General features: G+C 45.1%; 1 protein-coding gene across 5 annotated transcripts in view; it reads left to right on the top strand.

The window, feature by feature from the left end:
• The first annotated feature begins 1,085 nt into the window (after window positions 1–1,085).
• FAT1 (FAT atypical cadherin 1) overlaps window positions 1,086–22,630 on the top strand; it is a 125,152-nt gene continuing 103,607 nt past the window's right edge. For 2 of the 5 annotated variants that reach the window (XR_006380997.1, XM_044225439.1), the window contains exons 1-2: window positions 1,086–1,438; window positions 15,209–18,491. Coding sequence is in view for 4 of the 5 variants with exons in the window: in XM_044225439.1 (XP_044081374.1) it covers window positions 15,227–18,491 (3,265 nt within the window). In the remaining variant the exon portion in view is untranslated. Of the gene's footprint in view, window positions 1,439–4,129; window positions 4,193–15,208; window positions 18,492–22,630 lie in introns of those variants that run through there. The other 3 variants (XM_044225438.1, XM_044225436.1, XM_044225437.1) reach the window with 2 other exon arrangements.

Below are 22,630 nucleotides of genomic sequence, written 5' to 3'. Positions count from 1 at the left end.
CTTTATCCAGCAAGGAGAACGAGCAGCTCAACAGACCAGATTTACATCAATGGCTGCAAATGTACTGATAGAACCTGCTCCCAGCGCCCTCGCCCTTTCCAGGGTTCTCTGAATTTTAATGCCAGCCTTCTGTGGACAGTGTCAACTCACAGAAATGGCTCCCTGGGAATTTCACGCTGATCTCTCCTGATTTTATTTTGGTACTTTAGCGGCATTAAAACACACACACACACACACACACACACACACATACACTCCACAGTAGATATTTTTCCTGGAGTCTGGACGCCTACATAAAAACGATGCGTTCATTTATAAATTGAATTTCAATAGTGTTTGCATTTGTCTTAGTCTACATTACGACTAGACGACTGATTTGTGTCTTGGCCCCTATCACTATGTATGATTTGTAAGACACATTAAAAATTGGCTCCTCCTCCATCTCTTACCCACACCCCTCGGAACCTTCTACGTTTCGGAGTACCGTGTAAAAACGTAGGCGCGTTTGGAAAGCATTTGAAAATTAAAATATGGCTCTGTGATTTTCAACACAAAGACCACAAACAGCGCTAGAGCACAAGAATTATTTAAAATACATCACATCCAGAAGTTGAAGGGCTACAAAGTACAAGTCGTCCAGGCCAGTCTGCAGAGACTGTGCTTGCTTCCGCCCTGCAAAAACCCGGCAGGCGACACGTCGCGACGAATTTCAGCTGCAGAAGAGGAAGAGCATCACCTGCAGTTCGACGCGTGGGAAAAAGCTGCGGGAGGGGGCCTGCAAGAAAGAACACCAGAGAGGTGCGCGCCGCGGGGCTTCGGGGCCGCTCCGGTGTTGAGTGCGAGGAACGCCAGCGCTCGGCGGAGCGGGGGAGACGCCGCACCGTGGAGAGGGATACGCGTCTCTGGGTACACAGCGCTGCGGCAGGGGAGGCCACCCCACCCCGGTGCTTGCTCGTAGCTACTGTCGGGGAGGCAGACTCGGCAGGAGAATCCCGTCCGCGCCGCGGGGCGGGGGGCGAGGCGGGGCGCTGACGTCACCTCCCCTCCCCCACCGTCTCCAAGAGGGAGGGAGTGGGGGAAAAGGCAGTGATCCGCCGCAGTTCTCGGCCGCAACTCCTAAACTCGGGCGGCTTGCTGCCTGGACATGTCCTGACAAACTTGGCTTCTCCTCGGCCCTTTTCCGTAGCCCTTGCGCACTCTCATTTCGCCTCCTCTTAGTGCTCAACTTTCCACCCAGGACGGGAGCCTCCGGAGATGTGGCCACCTGGGTCCCGGCAGCGCGGGCGGATCGCACTCTCGTTGGGGACATGCTGAAGATCGGAGGGAGGCAAAGTTGGTACTTCAGATACGGCTTTTAACAAATACCCAAATTGCGTGGGGATTACGGAGCTGCCGTGGACTTTAAAGCCAGCACCCAAGGACTCGAGCGGCTGGACTGGTGAGTTCTTCGTTTAGTGTAAGCCTTTTGTATTTAAGTTTAAAACGTAAATGAAATTACGTGGGGTGTTTGGCCCTGAGCTAGTGCACGGAAGCGTGTGCATCCTACAGGCTCTTCCTAGCGAGCTGCACACCCCTCTGGTTGTACATGGCTCGGGAATGGAAAGATCAGTCTGCACAGGTTTTGGAATTCATAAAATACATGCATAGCACTGTTCAAAAAGAACTTGAAAAGCTATACTGTTTGTGCATTATTTTGAATGTAACTTATTATAGAAATGGTGCCCACAGGGAGGGCGCAACTTGGGGCAGCGCTATCTGCAGTGGCGCAGCGCCCTCTAGTCCGGGCACCCGGCAAGGCGCGCTATCTCTGCTGGGTTCCGCGCGGACCGAGAACTTGGACCTGCCGGGCGCTCCAGGGACGTGGGCGTGAGCTCCCAGCCTTCACTCACCACCCGCCCTGGCCCGTTCGCTATCTAATTTTCAAATACCAGCTTGGGTGGACTGGTTGGAGAGGCCGTACCGGAGGAAAGCGTGTTTTTTTTTTTTCTGGAACGGTCCCCTACTCCCCTAATTTCCAAAAGCCTTTGGGGACAGGATTAGGGAGGGCCAACGACCGAAAGGACAAACGTGGAGCTTGAACTACATTTTTCTTTCTTGTGAAGGTAATTCGATGGTGGCAAAGAGGCATCTCTATTTCGTTAAGGCTAAAAGAGCAGAAAAACGCGGCAGCGCCAGGGTCTGAAATCTCCATCTCTGGCTCTCGGCTGTTCCTGTGGCGAAAAAGTGCAACTTCTTCCAGGCAGTTAGGTTTCGCAGTGAGCCTGGAAAATCGGGATTCCCAAGCAGATGTTTTTAGCTCGAGTGAGGGTTTTTACTTACTAATGAATGGTAGTTTTTTTCAGGAGTTCTTTTGTGCCATTTAAGACATCTTGTGATTTTATGTTACGGGATGATGTCTTTTTACTTTTTAACTATTCTTTCCCTTCCAATTCTACCTCCCTCCGCCAGCAAACTGTTGGCGTTCTTGTGTGACTGATGTGTTGAGAGTTAGAATTCAGCAAGGAGCGCAAGCCGGTAGAGCTCGGAGATCAGGTCACCTATTTTCTACGTGTTCGAAGTATAAAATGGACCTGTAACTCTAGGAGCACTTTGCGCATTTATGGCCATGGCCAAGGGTTTGGAGAATGGTGTTTTCTGGGTGTGTGGATTTATGTATTCCAAATAATGCGCAGGGAATACGCCACATATTCTTAGTACTACGGATCAGCACATTCATTCTGCAGGCATTATCTTTGCTTCCCAGCCATTACCTGCTGGACACCTTTATTTTTTCAAGCACATTCTTTGGGATGGTTTAGAAAGAGACTGCATTAACTTTGAACCAAGGAATTTCTCTCTTTAACCCTAGACTCACCCGCCCGCATCTGCCTCGCAGCTCCCCCAGCAGTCCCCTCCACCGGTTCCGGGGGAATCAGATCTCTTTGTCTTCACAGTGTTAAATGTTCGAGTCCCACAAACTTTCCGAGGTCATGTCCGCCCTCTTCTCTGGGCTGTTTTCCAATGCCCAGGGGCACCCCGGGCTTCGGCCGAGGCTCAGCTGTGCGAAGCCTGCGTCTGGAGGTTTGCCGGCGCTGAGGATGGGCCCACAGTCCCCGGACCCCAGACTGCTCGCTCGGGCGTGGGTTGGAGGGGGGGTTCCCCGGGGGGGGGGGCGTCCAGCGCCCGGGGCTTCCCCTTCTCCCTAGGTAACTTGTAGTTCCACGTTAGACTGGGTTCACAGTTTGTGCGGTGGACTTGCCGGCTGGGAACGCGCACGAGGCGACACAGCAGCCTTTTGTCCCGCAGACGTGGGAGTCTTGGGGTGTCTGCCGGGAGAGGCCGGCGTTGGGGTTCGGAACCCGGGTCGGGGAGGTTATTTAACTAGCTCTGCACCATGAAGTGGCGGAGGAAGCGCTTTCATTTTCCCTGGATCTTCGTGTGGACCGAAGAAGGAAGTAGATCCGATCCGACTGCATTCCTTTTGAGACCTTTTGGAAGATTTTATTCCACCGAACAATTGTAGACCCAGAACAGAGGCTTTCAAATGCAGATTTAGGAATTCTCCGAAGGTTCTAGAGAATCTAAAGGGAGCCGGGGGAAACCTTATTAGCCTTAGCTGTCCCCCCCCGCCTTTTTTTTTTTTTTTTTTAAAGCTAAACTGTTTCCCCTTTCCTAGCAGGAAATATTCCATACTAATTCCCTGCACAAATCTGTGTACTAGCCGTAACCAACGGCGGCACTACAGCAAGCCCCACACCGTTCCTCGGAGTGTCGCAGGAGCACCCTGGGCACTCGGCTTGTCTCCTCGGAGGAGGGAGCCGCTCTAGCGGCAGGGGATCACTGACCCGCGGCAGGGAGTCGCTGCCCGGGACCCGCGAGCTCAGAGTCTGGCCGCCAGGGAAAGTCAGATCGAGTTTCCGCGCGGGAGAAACGAGCGCCGGCGCTCGCGGGCGTGGCTGCGGGCGGAGGGATATATTCCGCGCCGGGCGCGTGAGGCGCCGGTGCCGAGCAGGGCGGCAGCGCAGCGGGTGCGCGGACGGCGAGCAGCGGCCTCGGAGCGGGGCGCGCGGGGAGCGAGGGAGGGCCGCCGCCACCATGCGGACCCGCCCGCCCAGTGAAGCCCCCGGAGGACCCGGCTCCCGCTCGGGGGCGCGCTGAGGCGACGAGGCGCGCGTCCCCGAGAGTGCCGCCGCCACTTGGGGCCAACTTTGCTGTAAGTTTGATAGAAACGAAGTTGGGGGCTGGAGGGCCGGGTGACCGGGGGCGCAGCGAGGCGCCGGGCTGCCGGTGCGCGGCCGGGGCGGAGCCGTCTGCGCCCAGGAGGCATGCAACTTGCTGCTTCGGGGTGGCGGACTTTAGGCTCCTTGGGTGCTTTTTCCCTCGCTGCCCAGCCCAGGACGGCGCTCGGGCCGGTGCTCGGGGAGAAGGGATGAAAGCAAGCTCCGCGGGAAGGTGGTGCCGTGCCGCGGCGCCTGCCGGCTTGGAAAGTTCGGGACAGGCTCGGGATTCCGGCGGCGGGGAGGACGTGGGGGCGGAGGTGTGGGAGGGGGATAATTTGCAACGTGCGCCGAATGGTAATTACCTACCCGAGTGCCGCTGCGAGCCGGCGGCGGGCTGTGGCGGCGGCGGCCCGGGACGGCGCGGGTCCGGTGCTGGAGCCATTGCTGGAAATCAAAGCGGCGGCCGCGGCGCGGGGCTCCCGGGCGGCGGGAGGGCGAGGACTTCCGCTGCGCCCTGGAGCTCGGAAACTTCACCGTCGCGCCCCGTGCGCTCTCCCCGGTAACTCTAGTGCCTGCTAATGGCTTAACTGATCTCGCCCCTAGGTTAATTCTTCCAATTTATGAGAGTCCCGGCGTAGGTGAGATGAAAGGAGAGGCCGGTAGCCAAAGAGATGGGATCTTTGAAATGGAGTCCCGGAGTTCTCTCAGATGTTTTGTGCCCCGAGGGATCGCTGCCCTGAGGGTTAAGTACTAACTGGTTCAATGTAGATAGAATAGGTGCGATTGGTAACTTGCGGGGGCTAAACCTTTGCAAAAGTGTGCTGCTTCTTAGTTTTTGGTTTTTTCCTAGAAGAGAAGCTTGTAAGGGGTTTTTTGTTTGGTTTGGTTTTTTTAAGAAGGGATTCTCATTCTTCACTGCTTTCTCTTACTCGCAGTGCTTTCTTCTAGGAAGCTAACTTTCTGTTGTCTCCGTGAGATTTTTTTGTTCCCAGTGATGTGAGTTGCAGAGCTTTGAAAACAAGGACGCAATTGTATGCTTTAGGAAAGTAAACTCAAACATTTTTTATGCACCTAAGCTTTTTTTTTTTTTTTTTGTACATGTTTGAAGTACAGTTTCATTAAGTGGCTTTTGTTAAACCACTCTGGTGCTTGGTAGAGTGGATTTTATTTTCCTTTTTTATTAGATATTTACAATGAATATTAAAATAGGGAAAAATGTAAAAGGCAAATGATCTTCATTTGTTTATCTTTAATAAAGGCAGCTTCTTAAGGCTTGGTCCGTTCAGACATGGGTTTCATAGTTGGAGATATGTGCACGTGTTAAAACTAGGTTATGGTAGTATTTTTTCCAATTTTTAGAGTTGTGGTGGTTATCCGTCGTGTCCAGTTGTTAACAGTTCTTCATGAAAATGTGTTTCTGCAGTTGTATAGGTTAATATACATGAAATATATTTGGCTTTATCTTTGGGTTTTAAAAGAACGGCTCTGGTTTCACAACTAGAATTATTATTCCTCTGTCCTTATGGTAGTATCAAACCTTAAGATGGATTTAAAAATATTTAAAGTATTGCATAATTTTTAAAAGAAGAACAGTTGACATAACTCTCATTAAGCTAAACATGGCATTTAACAAGCTCAGAGTAAGGTTTGACTTGAATACAGTATGCATTTGTGTACCCATTTCTTTAAAAAGGAACGTCTTAAATGAGCCACATTCTTTTGTGACTGAGCGGAAGCAGGATTGTTAGAGGACTTAATAAAAGCATTCAGGCCACCTGTATATTCCTTGTATCTTTTAATTAGTCACTAGAAGTTCCCCCAGTGGGTTATCATCATGTTAATAGATCATTTAATCCATGTTGTGGACAGGTGCCAAAGGGGAATCTGAAAATTATGTGTAAACTAATACTGTTTTCCGTCCCCCTGCTCCCCTGCCTCTCTTGTGTATCTCTGTAGACTTAGCTTTTGAGCCACCGCTGAAGCAGTTATTTCTTTGAATGTTAGAAGTGAAAGGGATCTTGACGGTCATTTAACCTTACTGTCAAGTCTGCCACCACCTGTTTTCCACCCCAGTTTGGCTGATTTTACATAGACTCAGTAAACTGAATCAAATTAGTGCATTATTGTTGCATTAAATGTTGTCTCAGTGGCCTAATTTGTGGCCTAAAGGACCTGACTTAATAGCATGAAGCCGTAAGGCTAGGTGTCTGTTTAATCTTTATGAGTGGGAAATTGCAGTAGGTAAGCTTTATTTTGACCAATTGTATAAATGGTGAAGCCAAACTTTTTTTTTTGTCTCACTTAATTGGTCAATTTGCAAGTGTTAGTTTATCCTTAGGCACTGAAAAGGAGTTTTTGAAATGAGTGATGCAGGTTATTCCTTTAAGATCTGTACATTGCTATTTTGTCTTCTGATTTCAAATGTAGTCCATCAGAGGAAGAATCTGTATATTTCACATTTTAAACTTAAAAAAAAAAACTTACCTTTCTTTAAGTCCCAGATTTAAATATATTCCCCAAATTCTTGTTTAATCCCAAAGGTTTATTTTATGTGTGGATATATATCTATAGTTCAATGTCTTTTTGTGAACTATTTAGGAAAATGAGGCAGAATAGAAACCTTACCCTTCATAGACTATTCAAGCAGAGAGCTTCAGGATAAGCTCTACATCGCAGAAACTGATCTGGCATCTGCTATAGCAGGTTTGGAAGCATTCTGAGGTGGGTGGTGACCTCTTTCTCAGCTGCTAGAAATCAGAGCCATCTCTAGGGCAGCCATCTGCACTGTTGTTACTGGCCTGGTGGTGGTTGCACCAGGATTTTCAGAAGGATGGATGTGCATTTTCCCATGTTATCCCTCCTTCCCTTCTGTCCCCTACTTGACCCCTGCCTCCCAGTCTCCATGCATTTATGAACTCAGCAACTGCGGATCTCCTCTGTGCCAAACACTGGGCCAGACACAGGATACAGGGTGAACAGATCACATTTTCTGCCCTCACAGAGCTTACAGTGCTGTGGGGGAGAAGGACGAATAAGCAGTTGGTTATATCCACTGTGATAAAAACACGGTAGTTCATCCGAGCATCTTGGTGAGCTGGGCAGGGACGGAGAGGTTGATATTAGGGTGAGTTCTGGGGGAAGAGTGAATCAGAAGGGAATAATGCAAGGACCCTAAATGACACGTGCAAAGCAGATCTTAGAAACCCTAGTTGTGACATGATTTGTTATTGTTAGGAAAATGGTTGGTGGATTATAGATGTCTCTTTGATTCTGTTTTTATATGATTTATGATTTATACTTTTTTTTTCTTTTTTTGGCACAAGGAGAAAATAGAAAATCTATGACTTGGGCTTATGTTGTTTTATAGACAGGAGGGATAGTTTTTTTTATGGGGCAGGCGTTAATAGGGAAGGAAAGAAAGAAATGTAGAAGACAGGTGACAATAACTAAATGTGAGGGATGAAGGGCAGAAAAAAACAATGATTAGCTTATCTTTTATATAAGAAGGTGGGTGGAGATTTTTTAAGTTTAGAACCCTCACCACCAGGTGGTGTCATGTGCTCTGGACAGCTTGGTTGTTCCCAGCCTGTGGGAAGTCTGCCTTTTTGGTTTGAAATAGAAAATAAGCTAATTAGAGATTCAATTAGTAAAGTAGGTAGAAGTAAAATTATCAGAGGTCTTTAATACAAGGCTAAGAAGAATACACTTAATAAGCAGGCTAAGAGGAAACATTGAGTATTCACAGACTAGGGTCTAATGTCACAAAGAAGTTTTTGTGAGATTGTGGTTGATAGGCCAACTAGTATGGGGCCCAGGAAGTCGGAATACTGGGAAGCTAGGAAATGCTGTGCCTGAGCAAATACAAGAACTAGGAGGCAGCAGCAGAAATAGAAAGGAAACAATTTTCAGAAATTGAGGAAGGAAAGTCCAGTCTCGATAACTTTAGATAGGAAGGTTTGGTAGTTAGAAATAAAAGGGGTGTGTGTGTGTGTGAGAGAGAGAGAGAGAGAGAGAGAGAGAGACACCGACACCCTTCAACCCACAGAGTTGGTTAGGGACAAAGCCTGGGCAAGATCACAGTTTTTAATGTCTGGCAGCCTGTTTTTTCTTACTTGATTTCTTCGGTTGCAAGCCTGAGTGGTTTGGGAAGTGGTGAAACTCTTCGCTGGCGTAGAAATAGTGCAGTGGAATAATCGAGTGCAATGGCTGGTGTTTTGCAATTGGGAGTGGGTGAAAGGCTCGGTCCCCGCAGGTCTGATGGTATCTCAGGAAGGTGTTCCCGCTCTTAAGGGAGGTAAGGCTGGAATGTGGGATTCCAAAGTGAGGTAGTGGGTGAGGTCTTTGAGGATAATACCTTGTGCCAACAGTCGGAAGGACAAGTTTATAATGACAAACTTGAAGGCAAAAGAGTGTTGAAGAGATTCTGGACAACATAGTGTCATTCATCGTTCACGTGTTGTGCTGCGGATTGCCATGTTTTAGGTCGTCTGTGACGCATGAAGGACACCGCGGTATCAGGGAGGGTGTGAGTAGTGTGTGACCTTGAGTCAGGGAGTGCTGAGAAAAGGGCATCTGATTTGCCCTTGGCTTGTGACATCAGGAGAAGCTGTTTGTGAGGCCCTGGAGAGCATTGAGGGGGAGAAATGGTCTTCTCTACAGGAGGCAGAAGTCAAGGTAGCCCAGAGCCCGTTCAGTTTTAGAACTTCGTCTGAACAAGAAAGTGAAACCCTAAGGTGTGAGTTTGAAGGAGGGGAAGGTTTGAATGAAGTTTATTTTCCAGAAGGGATGAAGGGGTGTGTGTGTACACAAAGGGGCCTTTTGAGAACGGCACTTATTTCAGTGTGATGCTTGAGAGGGAGTGATCATTTAGAGAGGAGCTTCAGAAAAGGCAGAATGTTTTGGCCTTACAGGGTGTCTTTATTTGTAGCTGGGGTGGATCCCATCTTTGCTAAGAGGTGGGAAGAAAGGAGAATAGGGGAAGAGAGCATTTTAAGGAGAAGAATAGGAGGGACTCTCCCCCGCAGACTTTGCATTTTCTTACCATACAGGGAACTATTCACATTCCTGATCTATTTAGTGAAATACCTGTACATACATCTGAAATAACTCTAATTATAATTTGGCCAGTAGTTAAACTTTACTAATTTGGGAGTAAAGGAAGTGGCCAGTGTTAATTACTGGCTACCCTGCCAACGTGACATTTACGTGATTTCTGTTTGCAGAAAAAAATACATTAGGTGAAATGATCTTAAATCACATGGGGTAAACTGTGTTTATGGAGCCTCGCTGAGCAACGTTTGCCCTGGAGCGTGGGTGAGGAGAAAGTGGTTGGAGGTGAGTAACAGGTAGTGGTCACGTCTTCTCTGTAAAAAGAGGAGAGAAGGGAAGAGCGAGGCATCCCTAGCGCAGCCAGGAGCCAGGAATGTGTATGCCGCCGGCGTTCTCCTGACTTCTTTTATGACACAGTAGCTAGGAACAGCCAGAGACCATCCTCTTGAGATACCCGTAGACACGGCTTATAGATTCATACAGGAGGTAAATCACGTAGCAGATTTTATATGGAGGCTACATAAACATTAGGAGGTCTCTAACTTTCTTAAGGTTTTAAGTCCTGAAGAAGAGTTCTGAGGTGCTGAGGGGAGAGACGAGGGGTTCTCAGCTGTCAGTATTAGTAGTTTGGAGACTGCTCAGAGGTAGATGGGAATCAGTTGTTAATCGTTTGAAGGAAATATCTAAGTCATGTCTTTGCGAGGGTAATCAGGCTTACTGCAGCTCCAATCAGAACTAACAACATGCAGAATTACCAGAAGCAGTTAAGTGACACATACCGAGCCTAAGGCTGCTCTTCTGTTCTGCATCATAGCTGGACTCTCCACTCCCATTGTTACTGACAGATGCCCTAACAAGGCTTAAAAAAATCTGGTATGCACCTAGAAAATAAAGAAGACCCACCCATTAATTTTTTCAGTATAACAATAAAAACTTTTAAGAGTCCTGTTCGTGCCTATTATAATTTATTAGGAAAATGATTTTTTTTTCTCTTGTCTCTGTTATGAAGCTGCAAATTGGTCATAGCTGTATTAACAGACTTCCTTAGTAGGATACAGTCTTTTTTCTGACTCTTATTAAATGATTTTAGAGGCCATTAAACGCTTATTTAATATACTATATTTTTAAAAAAACAAGAGTCACTTACATTTCATGTTTTCTTTGACATCTTTGTGACTTTTTCCTTGAAAATGTAGGTATCTTCCCTGCAGTTTAGACATCTTCAAAAATACTTTAAAAATGTGACACTGTTCAAACTGAGCTTTAAGCTTTGAATTTCCGTAATAAGTTCAACTCCAGTGACGCTCTTACTGCTGCTGCTACAAAATGGGAGTGTGTGGGAGAGAGCACGGGGAGGGAGAACACATTTTTGTGTATTTTTGTCACCACGCGTGGAATTGATACTGTTTCCCTATGGTGTGGAGGACTAACAGGCTATTAAGAATTGGGGCCTCTAAATAATAAATGTACAGCATTTTATAGAATTTATGCATGTGTAGTGCTGCAACCACCTAATCCTGTCTCAGGAGCATAGGAAACAGGCCTGAATCTTCAGCTTGGACCTAAGTATTTGAATTGATGCAGTTACGTTCTCAGCGCCCGGGCCGTGTTCTGTTTTGTGAAGAATGTGCAGTCACAGTCATTGACTCAGAATACTTGACGTGAAGGTCTCCTGAATGAAGAAATATGAGCATGTTAATATCTGATTTCTACTAGAAAAATTATCTTTCTCTCTTATTTATGGATTTTCAGAAATCTATGCTAAAGATTTTTCAGCTGTGGACCTGAGGTCCTTTTCTGTAAGGGCTGAACTAAGTAAACACGCTTGGTTTTCACTTTGGAAAATGCATAGCAGAAGTGCTAACTTACTGTGAGTTCAAGGAGTATGATCACCTTCCAAATATCAAAATATAGTTTTCAGCTAAAATCATTGTAGTTTTCATGAGCCTGAACTCTAGGTAATGTACTTTTCAGATGAAATGATACTAGTATCTTTATGGGTTTTTTTCCTTTTCCCCTTCAACCCTGTGATTTGTTTGGCGCAGAGGAATGGCCACCATTTCTTGGGTCATGGCATTTTATAGCAGAACCTGAGTTCACGGTTCTGGGTTACGTTATTAAAGGTTAACAGTAAGTAGGAATACTTAAAAATGGATTTTTTCTTCTCCTGACCCAAAGGATTGGCTTTAACAATTGATTGTAATCACAGCAGCATTCTGTCGGCCAGGTCTGCGAGAGTTGGTTCCGGGGTGGAAAGGTTTCTGTGATGGCTGTGGTCCATCAGGTGTCCTCGGCTTCGAGGTGTCCCTGAGGAGAGCTGGTGGGTGGGTTGAGGAAGGTGGTCCAGGCTCAGGAAAGGGGCTGTGAGAGTGGAGGGGTGCGGGCGGAGCCCGAGTGGCTGAGCGGCAGTGGAGGGAGGACAGAATCCGTGAAGTGATGTGTTGGGTCTCCCCTTGGGTGGGGGTTACTGGCTGAGAAGGCGTCTGGGGTCAGGCAGCAGCGTGGGGCCAGCCAGTGTTTATGGGTCATTTCCAAGTTGTGATGTTGGACTTCAGCTCTTCAGAGATTGTTGGACCTGTCCTGTCTTTACCGTGTTGCTGTTTCCTACTTCTACGTCAGTGACTGTAGCCCGTCTCCTGGGCAGGTTCTTCTCCTCCTCTGTCCTCCACATCTTGGGGAGCATCAGGGCTTGGTTTTCTTTGCTTCCCCATCTGTGCTCTCTCCCTGGGTGATCTGATTCAGTTTTTGGTTTTAAATAGCATCTTCTGTATTTTCAGGCAACTGTCAAATTTTTGTCTCCAGGCTGGACCTCTCCCACACATCTCCCTGCCCACTTGAAATCATTAGTTGGGTAACAGTGGGCATTTCCACTTTAACTTTCCAGGACTGAACTCCATCTTAATCACTAGATCCTGTGCCTCTCAGAGGGCCTGGCAGCTCCTTTCTCCATGCTCAGCACCCAGACCTTGGAATCTTGGTACCTGTCTCCCTTGTCCCCTCTCTCTCCTCTTGCTCCCTGCCCCCCCCCCACCCTGTCCCTCCTATTCATCCAGAATTTAACTGCTGCTCCTCACCTCCAGTATTGGCATTTCTAGGCTAAGCCACCAAGGCCTGTCACTCCTATTAGTGCAGTAGTTTTCTAACTGGCTAATAACGGTGTATCAGTACTAGTTCACTAGTTGTGACTAGTGTACCATAATAATGTGAGATGTTAACAGTAGGGGAAACTATCTTTGTAACTTTTCTGCAAACCTAAAAATGCTTCTAAAATTAAAAATTTTTAGAAAAAAAAATCTCCCTTACTGCCCAGCCCCCAACCAATGTGCCCCAGTCTCAGTGGTCTCTGCTGTTTCTCTAACTCCTGCTTCTCTGCTGGAGGTGATTTGGAGCCCCAAGGAACATTGGCAGTGTCTAGAAACTTTTTTCGGATGGGGGAGTGAGATGGACGAGATCCAACAGGCTTTTAGTCGGGTAGAGACCAGGATAATACTAAACATCCTAAAATGCATCCTGGGCCTTTTGAATTTAGGGTTTTCTCTTTCCCTTCAGGTTCCTGACCACAGTTGCTTGCCCTTCTTTGTTTTCCTGCTTACTGCCTCCTCATCAGCATGTGATAGACTCTCTTGCTTGTTTCTCACCAGGAAATGTGTCTTCCGTGAGGCTTTGTGGCCAGTTTGGCTCACTTTTGTATCCCCAGCATCTAGAACTACCCCTAGCCCATAGCAGGTATTCATTACATAGTTGCTGAATGAATCAAGTAATTGGGTGAGGGGAGTAAATGATTGATACAGACACCATGGACCTGTGCTAAAAAATTCAGATAGAAAAGTGAAAGTGGACCATGAACATTCCCCCTCAGCTGCCCATTCTCCAGAAGTTACCACTGTTGACAGTTTATTTTTTATCCGTCCAGAATTTTTCTGTTTTTCAGCACATTCATGTCTTAGACACACAATTCATCTCCTCTCCCTTTTTACAAACATAAATGGGGTCAGTTTCATTTTGCCAGTTAACATATCTGGACGGTCTCCATAGAGCAACATGTAGAGTGCTGTCTTATTCCTTTTAATGGCTGTATAATATTTTATATGTAGAATATAGCAAAAATAATTGTTTACAGTAGAATCCTGGCATAATACCTTGTTGTAAAGTAGATAGCAGTAATAGATCTTGTATAACAAAAGACAGTGCTTGTTAAACATCAGCTTTTTAAGTGTTTTCAAAAGCATTTTCTATACATATATTTATATACACATATATACACGCACACACACATATTATTCCTAGTTTGTAAATGCCTCAGGATCAGGAAATGACCTTTAGTTCCATGTACTTTACATGATAGCAGATTCCCAATACCTGTAGATTAAGTTGAAGTTTTCCCTTGTTTTGATAAAATCATTGGATCATTACATAATTAAAATTTCCCTGGATATTAGAACTGTTGACCAGTTGAAGACATTGGGGAGAAAATTGTTTTCATACCTTGTTTAAATGATGATTGTTCTCCTGGAAGCCAAAAATCTATGTAATCTCCTGACTCTATTGGCCGAGGATATGGCAGGATAGCTGAAGAACAAGGTAGGGTGCCCAGCTGCAGTGAAGCTTCTTACTGCTTTGCACATTACAGGGCTTCTTTTTTTCCTCCTCCTAAAATGACTAATGGGGCAAAGTTGGCAGTGGTGCAGTTAAGATACTGTAAATTAACGGTGCTGTGCTAATTTCAGCTGGCCTTTGAACCCGCACTCCAGTCCGCTGCTGCTTTCACGTTTGGGTGGGGCTCCCATTCCGTGAATCTTCATCTGAGAGTTACTTCACCAAGGTGCAGTCTTGCCCTCTGCTCAGTACTGGGATGTTTTGTGAGGCTCCCTTGATTTGCGAATTTGTTGGCATGTAGAGGAGCAGTCAGTCTGAAAATAATTGTTCTGCCCACCCAGTAGGCCAGCCCAGTGGCCTTCCTACCTTCCTCCGTTAAATAAAGGCAGTCCTGTCTCAAATGCCCCCTTGCCTTCCATCTCACCCTCTGAGATGGAAGAGCGCCTGCCTACAGCGTCTTCCTTCTTGCTGCCTTGATTGGGCCCCCTCCATGTGTTTAGCTTAGATGCTTTAGCTGTGTGCATATGTGCATGTCTTATATTCAGTAGGGAACACTGGTCGTTGACATCATTGGTGAGAAAACATTGACGTGGGTGGTGAAATTTGCTTTGCTGACTTGGGAAAAGTTCTCTTTGACGTTAAGCTGCTGGTTTCCCATTTGTAAGTGGACTCTTTTTTTGACTCATGTTGTTTTAGAAGTGACTTCAGTATCAAAACGATGTAATTATTTTATAATTATTTTAATATCCTTAAGTAGTTATGTAGTGCTAAGCAAGACAATAAACCCTTAAATTTTGTAGGGAGTGAACTTAATTACTCTTATAAAGAAATAATTTCAGGATAAATTTTGAAAGGAGATTACATTATGTCATTATGGGAGGTCATAGGAAACCGCCTTTTAGAGTTTTTGTTCTAAATTGTTCAAAGCTTCTTGAGCTTAGGGTACTATAGTGGCATTAAATTTGTGAGCTTTGGTGCATTAAATTTATTGTGTATGAGTAAACCTAAAAAATGTTTGATGTTTCCCTTTGTTAACAATTTCGTTATATTTGTCTTGAAGATTTAAATATCAGAATACAACTTAGTTGTTAACAGTTGGCAGTCTTTGACGTGCCTTACAATTCTTTACCTTGAGTCATCAAAGTATGAGAAAAATATTCTCTTAAACCTAGTAATTCCAGACATGTTAGAGGTATTGATACCTGGAAAACAGTGAAAAACCCAATAACTATTACATTTATTTACATTTCATACAGATGTATAATACTTTATTAAGATGTAAGTTCCCAGACAAACTAACAGAACAAATTTACATTGTTTCATTTCTTTGAGGTCTTGATTCTTACTTCTTTGTTCTGTTTTAGGTTCCCGAGGGTTAAGCGATGGGGAGACCCCTGGTCTTGCTTCCGCTTCTCCTCCTCCTCCTCCAGCATTTTGAAGATGGTGACGGAAGCCCAACACTTGCCCAGATGCCTCTCCAGTTTACACATTTCCAGTACAATGTCACGGTGCACGAAAACTCTGCAGCGAAAACCTATGTGGGGCATCCTGTGAAGATGGGTATTTACCTTACAAATCCATCGTGGGAGTTACGGTACAAAATTGTCTCCGGAGACAACGAAAACCTTTTCAAAGCTGAAGAGTACATTCTTGGGGACTTTTGCTTCTTAAGAATAAGGACCAAAGGAGGAAATACAGCTATTCTGAATAGAGAAGTGAAAGACCATTACACCCTGATAGTCAAAGCGGTTGAAAAAAATACTAACGCTGAAGCCCGGGCAAAGGTCAGGGTACAAGTGTTGGATACAAATGACTTGAGACCTCTCTTCTCACCCACCTCGTACAGTGTTTCCTTGCCTGAAAACACAGCTATAAGGACCAGCATTGCAAGAGTCAGCGCCACAGATGCAGACATAGGAACCAATGGAGAGTTTTACTACAGTTTCAAAGACCGAACAGACATGTTTGCAATTCACCCAACCAGCGGTGTGGTAGTTTTAACTGGTAGACTCGATTATGCAGAGACCAGGCTTTATGAAATGGAGATTCTAGCTGTGGACCGTGGGATGAAACTCTACGGAAGCAGTGGTATCAGCAGCATGGCCAAGCTGACCGTCTACGTGGAGCAGGCCAACGAGTGTGCTCCTGCCATAACTGCGGTGACACTGTCCCCGTCAGAGCTGGACAAGGACCCAACGTACGCCATCGTGACCGTGGAGGACTGCGATCAGGGTCTCAACGGGGAAATAGCTTCCTTAACCATTGTGGCCGGTGACCTCCTTCAACAGTTTAGAACAGTGAGGTCCTCCCCGGGGAGCAAAGAATATAAAGTCAAAGCAGTGGGTGCCATCGACTGGGACAGTCATCCTTTTGGCTATAATCTGACGCTGCAGGCTAAAGATAAAGGGACTCCTCCCCAGTTCTCTTCCTTAAAAGTCATTCGTGTGACTTCTCCACAGTTCAAAGCCGGCCCGGTCAAGTTTGAAAAAGATGTTTATAGAGCGGAGATCAGTGAATTTGCTCCTTCCAATACACCTGTGGTCATGGTGAAAGTCACGCCTAGTTACTCTCATTTGAAGTATGTTTTTAAAAGTACACCCGGAAAAGCTAAATTCAGTTTAAATCACAACACTGGTCTCATTTCCATTTTAGAACCAATTAAAAGACAGCAGGCGTCCCATTTTGAACTCGAGGTAACAACAAGTGACAGAAGAGCCTCCACCAGGGTCTTGGTTAAAGTCTTAAGTGCGAATAGCAATCCACCTGAATTTACCCAGACCGCTTACAAAGCCTCTTTTGATGAGAATGTGCCCATTGGGACGACGGTCTTGAGCGTGAGTGCGGTAGACCCTGACGAGGGTGAGAACGGCTATGTGACCTACAGCATTGCCAACTTAAATCACGTGCCGTTTGTCATTAACCATTTCACTGGTGCTGTGAGCACTTCAGAAGACTTGGACTACGAACTGATGCCTCGAGTTTATACTCTGAGGATCCGAGCATCAGACTGGGGCTTGCCGTACCGCCGGGAAGTTGAAGTCCTTGCCACGGTGACTCTGAATAACTTGAATGACAACACACCCTTATTTGAGAAAATCAACTGTGAGGGGACGATTCCCAGGGATCTAGGTGTCGGGGAGCAGATAACCACCGTCTCCGCCATCGATGCCGACGAACTTCAGTTGGTCCAATATCAGATTGAAGCCGGAAATGAACTAGATCTGTTTAGCTTAAACCCCAACTCTGGGGTGTTATCCCTGAAGCAGTCGCTCCTGGATGGCGTAGGGACCAAGGTGTCCTTTCAGAGCCTGAGAATCACAGCTACAGATGGAGAAAATTTCGCCACCCCGTTATACATCAACCTAACCGTGGCTGCCAGGCGCAAGCCAGTGCATTTGCAGTGTGAAGAGACTGGCGTTGCCAAAATGCTGGCGGAGAAGCTCCTGCAGGCAAATAAGTTACACAGTCAGGGAGAGGTCGAAGATATTTTCTTCGATTCCCACTCTGTCAACACGCATGCGCCTCAGTTCAGAAGTACCCTTCCAACTGGCATTGAAGTAAAAGAAAACCATCCAGTGGGTTCCAACGTAATTTTCATGAATGCTACTGACCTTGACACTGGCTTCAATGGAAAACTGGTCTATGCTATTTCTGGAGGAAATGAGGATAGTTGCTTCATTATTGACATGGAAACTGGAATGCTAAAAATTTTATCACCACTTGACCGTGAAACAACAGAAAAGTACACCCTGAACATTACAGTCTCTGACCTTGGTATACCACAGAAGGCCGCGTGGCGTCTCCTAGACATCAGAGTTCTGGATGCCAATGATAATCCCCCAGAGTTTTTGCAGGAGAGCTATTTTGTTGAAGTGAGCGAAGACAGGGAGCTGAATAGTGAAATCATCCAGGTTGAAGCCACAGATAAAGATTTAGGGCCCAATGGACATGTGACCTACTCTATTCTTACAGACACAGATAAATTTTCCATTGACAGCATGACGGGAGTTGTTAAAATCGTGTACCCTTTGGATCGAGAAGTACAACATGTGCATTACTTAAAGATTGAGGCCAGGGATCAAGCCCGAGAAGAGCCCCAGTTGCTTTCCACTGTGCTTTTGAAGGTATCATTAGAGGATGTTAATGACAACCCACCTAGATTCATCCCCCCTAATTACCGTGTGAAAGTTCGAGAGGACCTTCCAGAAGGAACCATAATCATGTGGTTGGAGGCCTATGATCCTGACTTAGGCCAGTCTAGTCAAGTGAGGTACAGTCTTCTGGACCATGGAGAAGGACACTTTGATGTGGATAAACTCAGCGGAGCAGTCAGAATTGTTCACCATTTGGACTTTGAGAAGAAGCAAGTGTATAATCTCACCGTGAGGGCCAAAGACAAAGGGAAGCCAGTTTCTCTGTCTTCCACTTGCTATGTTGAAGTGGAGGTCATTGATGTGAACGAGAACTTACACCCACCAGTGTTTTCCAGCTTCGTGGAAAAGGGTGTTGTGAAAGAAGATGTCCCTATTGGCTCCTCCATATTGACAGTATCTGCTCATGATGAGGACACAGGACGAGATGGGGAGATCCGCTATTCGATTAGAGATGGTTCTGGTGTAGGTGTTTTCAAAATAGATGAAGAAACAGGTAAATACGTTCTTACTACTCTGGTTTTCCTAAAGGAAATTTCTGCCTGGTGCTAGCTGCTTTACCGTTGACCTCTGTCAGGGTACACATTGCATGCTTTTTGTCCTTTTATAGGTGTCTCTCTGTGTAGTAAGCAATGAGTTTGCAATTAAGGAACCTGAATGATGTGGCATAAAATGAGTCAAACAAACAAAAAAAATGAAAGAAAACAAAACAAAAAGAAACCAGGAGAAAATTGTCATCATCACCACTGATACTGATCTTTTAGTTTGTGCTCTGTATTATCAGAGGCATGATTGTGGTTTTGCTGTAACTTTGAGAAACCCTTCCAGACTCTTTGCAGACTTAGAACAGCCCCTCGCACTACCCAGCACACTTCTCAGAGATTACTGTACCCCTAGGAGACAACGCAGTGCCCAGAGCAGGCTCTGCTGAAACTTCCATGATGCGGGCTGCTATCCTTAGGAGGTCCTCCAGGTTTTTTTTTTTGAGGATCAGAAGCAGAGCAGGGCTGTGTTGCATGGAGAGAACTTGGCTCTTTTCAGGGTGATCTTGACAAGTTAGTTGTCTAACTGCGGCGGACGTCTTCTCTGAGATGGGGACACTCAAAATGGCTACAAGATGAATGGGTGATAAAGTGAAATAACGTGTGAAGTCTGCCCAGCACGTGTTAGAGAGTCTGTTCGCGTATTAGAGATGGTAGGAATGCTTTATTATGGGACTCTTCCACCTGGAGTAAGAGCCTAAAACCAGAATATCCAAGATAGCCAGTTTAGGCCAGAGTATGTATTGTTTCGTACTTTGTGCAGATCTCTAATGTAGCTGCTTTTCACAAGACACTGGAGTTATGGGTCCGTCTCCCTGAGGAAGAGGGGTTGCCGTAGCAGAGTGCACAGATGGGGTGGCTTAAACCACAGACACTGGTGGTTGTCGCAGTTCGGGAGGCTAGAAGTCGGAGTTGGAGGTGTGGGCATGGTTTTCTTGGAGTCTTTCTCCTTGGCTTGTCTTCTCCCTCTGTCTTCACATCGTCTTCCCTGTGTGTGTCTGGGTCCTGATCTCATATAGGACACCAGTCCTGTTGGATTAGGGACCACCCTGATGACCTCATTTTATTTCTCTCTTTCAAGTTCTTTTCTCCAAATCACATCCTGAGGTACTGGGAATTGGGACTTGAATGCATGAATTTTGGGGGACACATTCAGCCCCGTACCACCTTCCAGGAGAGGCTTTTAGCACCTGTGTTTTCTGTCCTTAGCCCTAGCAAGAAGTACCAGGCATGTGGAAACTGCTCATTAAGTGTTAAACTGACATGTGAGTAAATTAGTGATTATTTTGGCTTTGAACGTCCTCTGAGAATGATAGTGGAAATAGAAGGAAACTGGGTAGTAATCCCAGTGCTAGGTGAACTGCCCTAGATGGAGTCAGTTTATTAATCTCCTTGATGTTTCCTTTGTGAACATATCCATTCTAAAAAAGATGCTTTTCTTAATACACTGAAAATTCAAGTTTATATTCAGTAATACCGTAAGTAAATTCTCTTCTTAACACCCACCCCACCAACCATGTGTACATCTAATATGTATAAAGTACAAGAAGCATGTAATTATTCTAGAAATCAGTTATTTTAGAGGCTATTATATTTTAATGTACTTTTGCTTAGTAAAGGGATTCTTTTTCTAATGAGTTATATACCACTCACCTGTGTTAGCTGTATCTATGGATTATATGCCACTCATCTAAAATACCAGATTTTTATTTATTTTTCATTTTTTACTTATTCTTTTAGTTTCTAGAGATTTACTTTTTCTTTTTGTTTTTTTTTTAACTTTTTAAATTTCAGTGTAATGTATAAAATACCACTTTTTTTTTTTTACATTAAAGATTATAAATGGCAGTATAATCACATTTCATGAGATTGTCAGCTGTATGTTGGGGCCATGATTCGTTTTCTATACACTTTGCTTTTGTGTACAAATTAGTGTCCATGGCCTAAAAAATAAAACTGTATACTAGGCAAAGAATTTTATCAGCCTGTTTCAAACATTATTCCCAGCTTCTTCCGCATAATTAGCTGCAAAGAATGAATTGTGCCTAAGCAAAAACTGAAAAGAGCTGCAGTGTCCATGGGCCTTGGACTTAAAAATACTGGGCTCTAGATTTTATCAGACCCCAGAACCACATTTTAAAAAGGAGCGCTCATACATGATAGCCATTGTCAGTAACTTCTTCGGGTTCTGTCTTCTTTAGAAGTTGAGTCCTTTCACTTTGCTTTGTTCTTAACTGGCACACGATCTGGAATGTCCCCGTTACCCTGGTCTCCAGCAGTAAGTGGGGCTTTGCCGTCTGCAGGTTGTGTGGGCAGAGCGGCTGCCCGTCGTCTTGGACTGGTCAGACCATCTGCACCTAGTTGCTTTGAGATGCCGGGTAGTGTTTCTGTCTTCGCTATGTATCAGCGTGCTCACCGCGAGTGTTTTCTGCTGGGGAGGCCTACCGCATCCCTGCTCCTTGATTTCTGAGCGCAGTCCCTCCTTTCATACTGGAAATCGTGTTTCCCTCTAACTTCTTCAAGCAAAATGGAAGGTTTTTTTTTAATCATCTGCTGTAGCTGTTCTGTGAACCACCTTCTTTTGCGAGCATGTCTTCTCCCACCGATGCGCAGCTTCTCCTGGTTCACCATCACGTCTCTCATCCTGTTGGAGCAGAGGTGGGACGGCGGGGGCAGGGTCAGGGGGATGACATAGGGACAGGGGAGTAGGGTTGGTGCTCAGCGTGGGTCTCCAGTGGCCCAGCTGAGATGAGGTGCTCACCCCTGGGGACAGAAGATGGCTGCTAGAGCCAGATTTTTAAATCCTAGTTTAACTGTCGGCTGTTGGTTATGCTGTTTTCTTTTAGTCACTCACCTAAAGAGAAATTTATATATATATATATATATATATATATATATATATATACACACACACACACACATATATAAATATATTAATATTAATATATATGTATATATATAAATAAAATGTATAAAATCTAGAGCCCATAATTCAATATTAATTTGAATTTTCAAGTACATGCGAGAATATCCAAAATTTAAGAACTGCAGCTGAAACAATGACTATGTTTGTGAATTTCCCAAGGACCATTATTCCTACCTTTTTTTTCCCCTTTTTTCCTTTTTGCTCTTGAAAGCCTAAAAAGAATTGGTACAAGTTAAAGTTGAGACAGAAAATAGAAAAAAATAGTATAGTTTTACTTTACATTACCTGACGACTTAATTATGTGAGCACTGCCTTTTGGGTTTTTTCTTTCAAGGGGAAAGAGTATTTTTACATTGCTTTTTATGTGTGTATGTATTATTTTTTAAAGAGATCAAGAGCACATATGAACAGGGGTGAGGGAGAGAGAACCTCAAGTGGGCTCCATGCTCAGCACAGAGCCTGGTGTGGGGCTCCCCAAGCTGGAGTCAAGAGTTAGCCACTTAACCCACTGAGCTACCCCGGGCACCACTTTTGTTGCTTTTTAAAGACTCATTTAGAAATGAGTATTTTTTTGCCTATAAATTTAAGAGATTGGGATATTCTTACAACCAGGAAAAAAGGGGAAACAACCCACCAAACAGGTCTGTGTTCTGAAATCTGTAGTAATTTTCAGAGCTGAATGGCAGTGTCAGAGCTTCCTGGTGGTGCTTAGAGGGGGATAAGGGGAGGAAGTGAGACTGGGCAGAGGGGCTAGTGAGTATGTAAGAAACTGTTGAGTATCTCTATAAATACTGAGATTTGAAGGTGCAAAGTTGGAAATTCTTGGTCATCTGTTGTGTAGTCTTTGACTTTACAGAAAAAAGTACTTAATAACACAGTAGATTGTTTATCTTTTTCTGGAATTGAATCAAAATTATCGAGTAGTATTTACCCATTGTAAGATGTGTTTTTGGCAATAGAATTATCAGCCCAAGTTATTTTAGAGATTCTTGGCAAGACAGTTGGCGTCGTGGTACAGAATTCTTTCAGGAAAAGTCAGTATGTTTGGTGCAGTAGAAATAGTAAAATTAGGTATGTTCTTTTTTGGGGGTTTGTCTAACAAATTCCTTGTGGAGAGGTACCTGTCAGATGAAGAAAAGTAGAAGTTCAGGAACACAGGCGGGGTTC

The sequence above is a fragment of the Neovison vison genome, chromosome 11 (genome assembly GCF_020171115.1).
Source record: "Neovison vison isolate M4711 chromosome 11, ASM_NN_V1, whole genome shotgun sequence".
In the NCBI taxonomy this organism is placed as follows: Eukaryota; Metazoa; Chordata; class Mammalia; order Carnivora; family Mustelidae; genus Neogale; species Neogale vison.
Note: the sequence above shows the minus strand (reverse complement) of the source record. Positions and strands in the feature narration are given on the sequence as shown.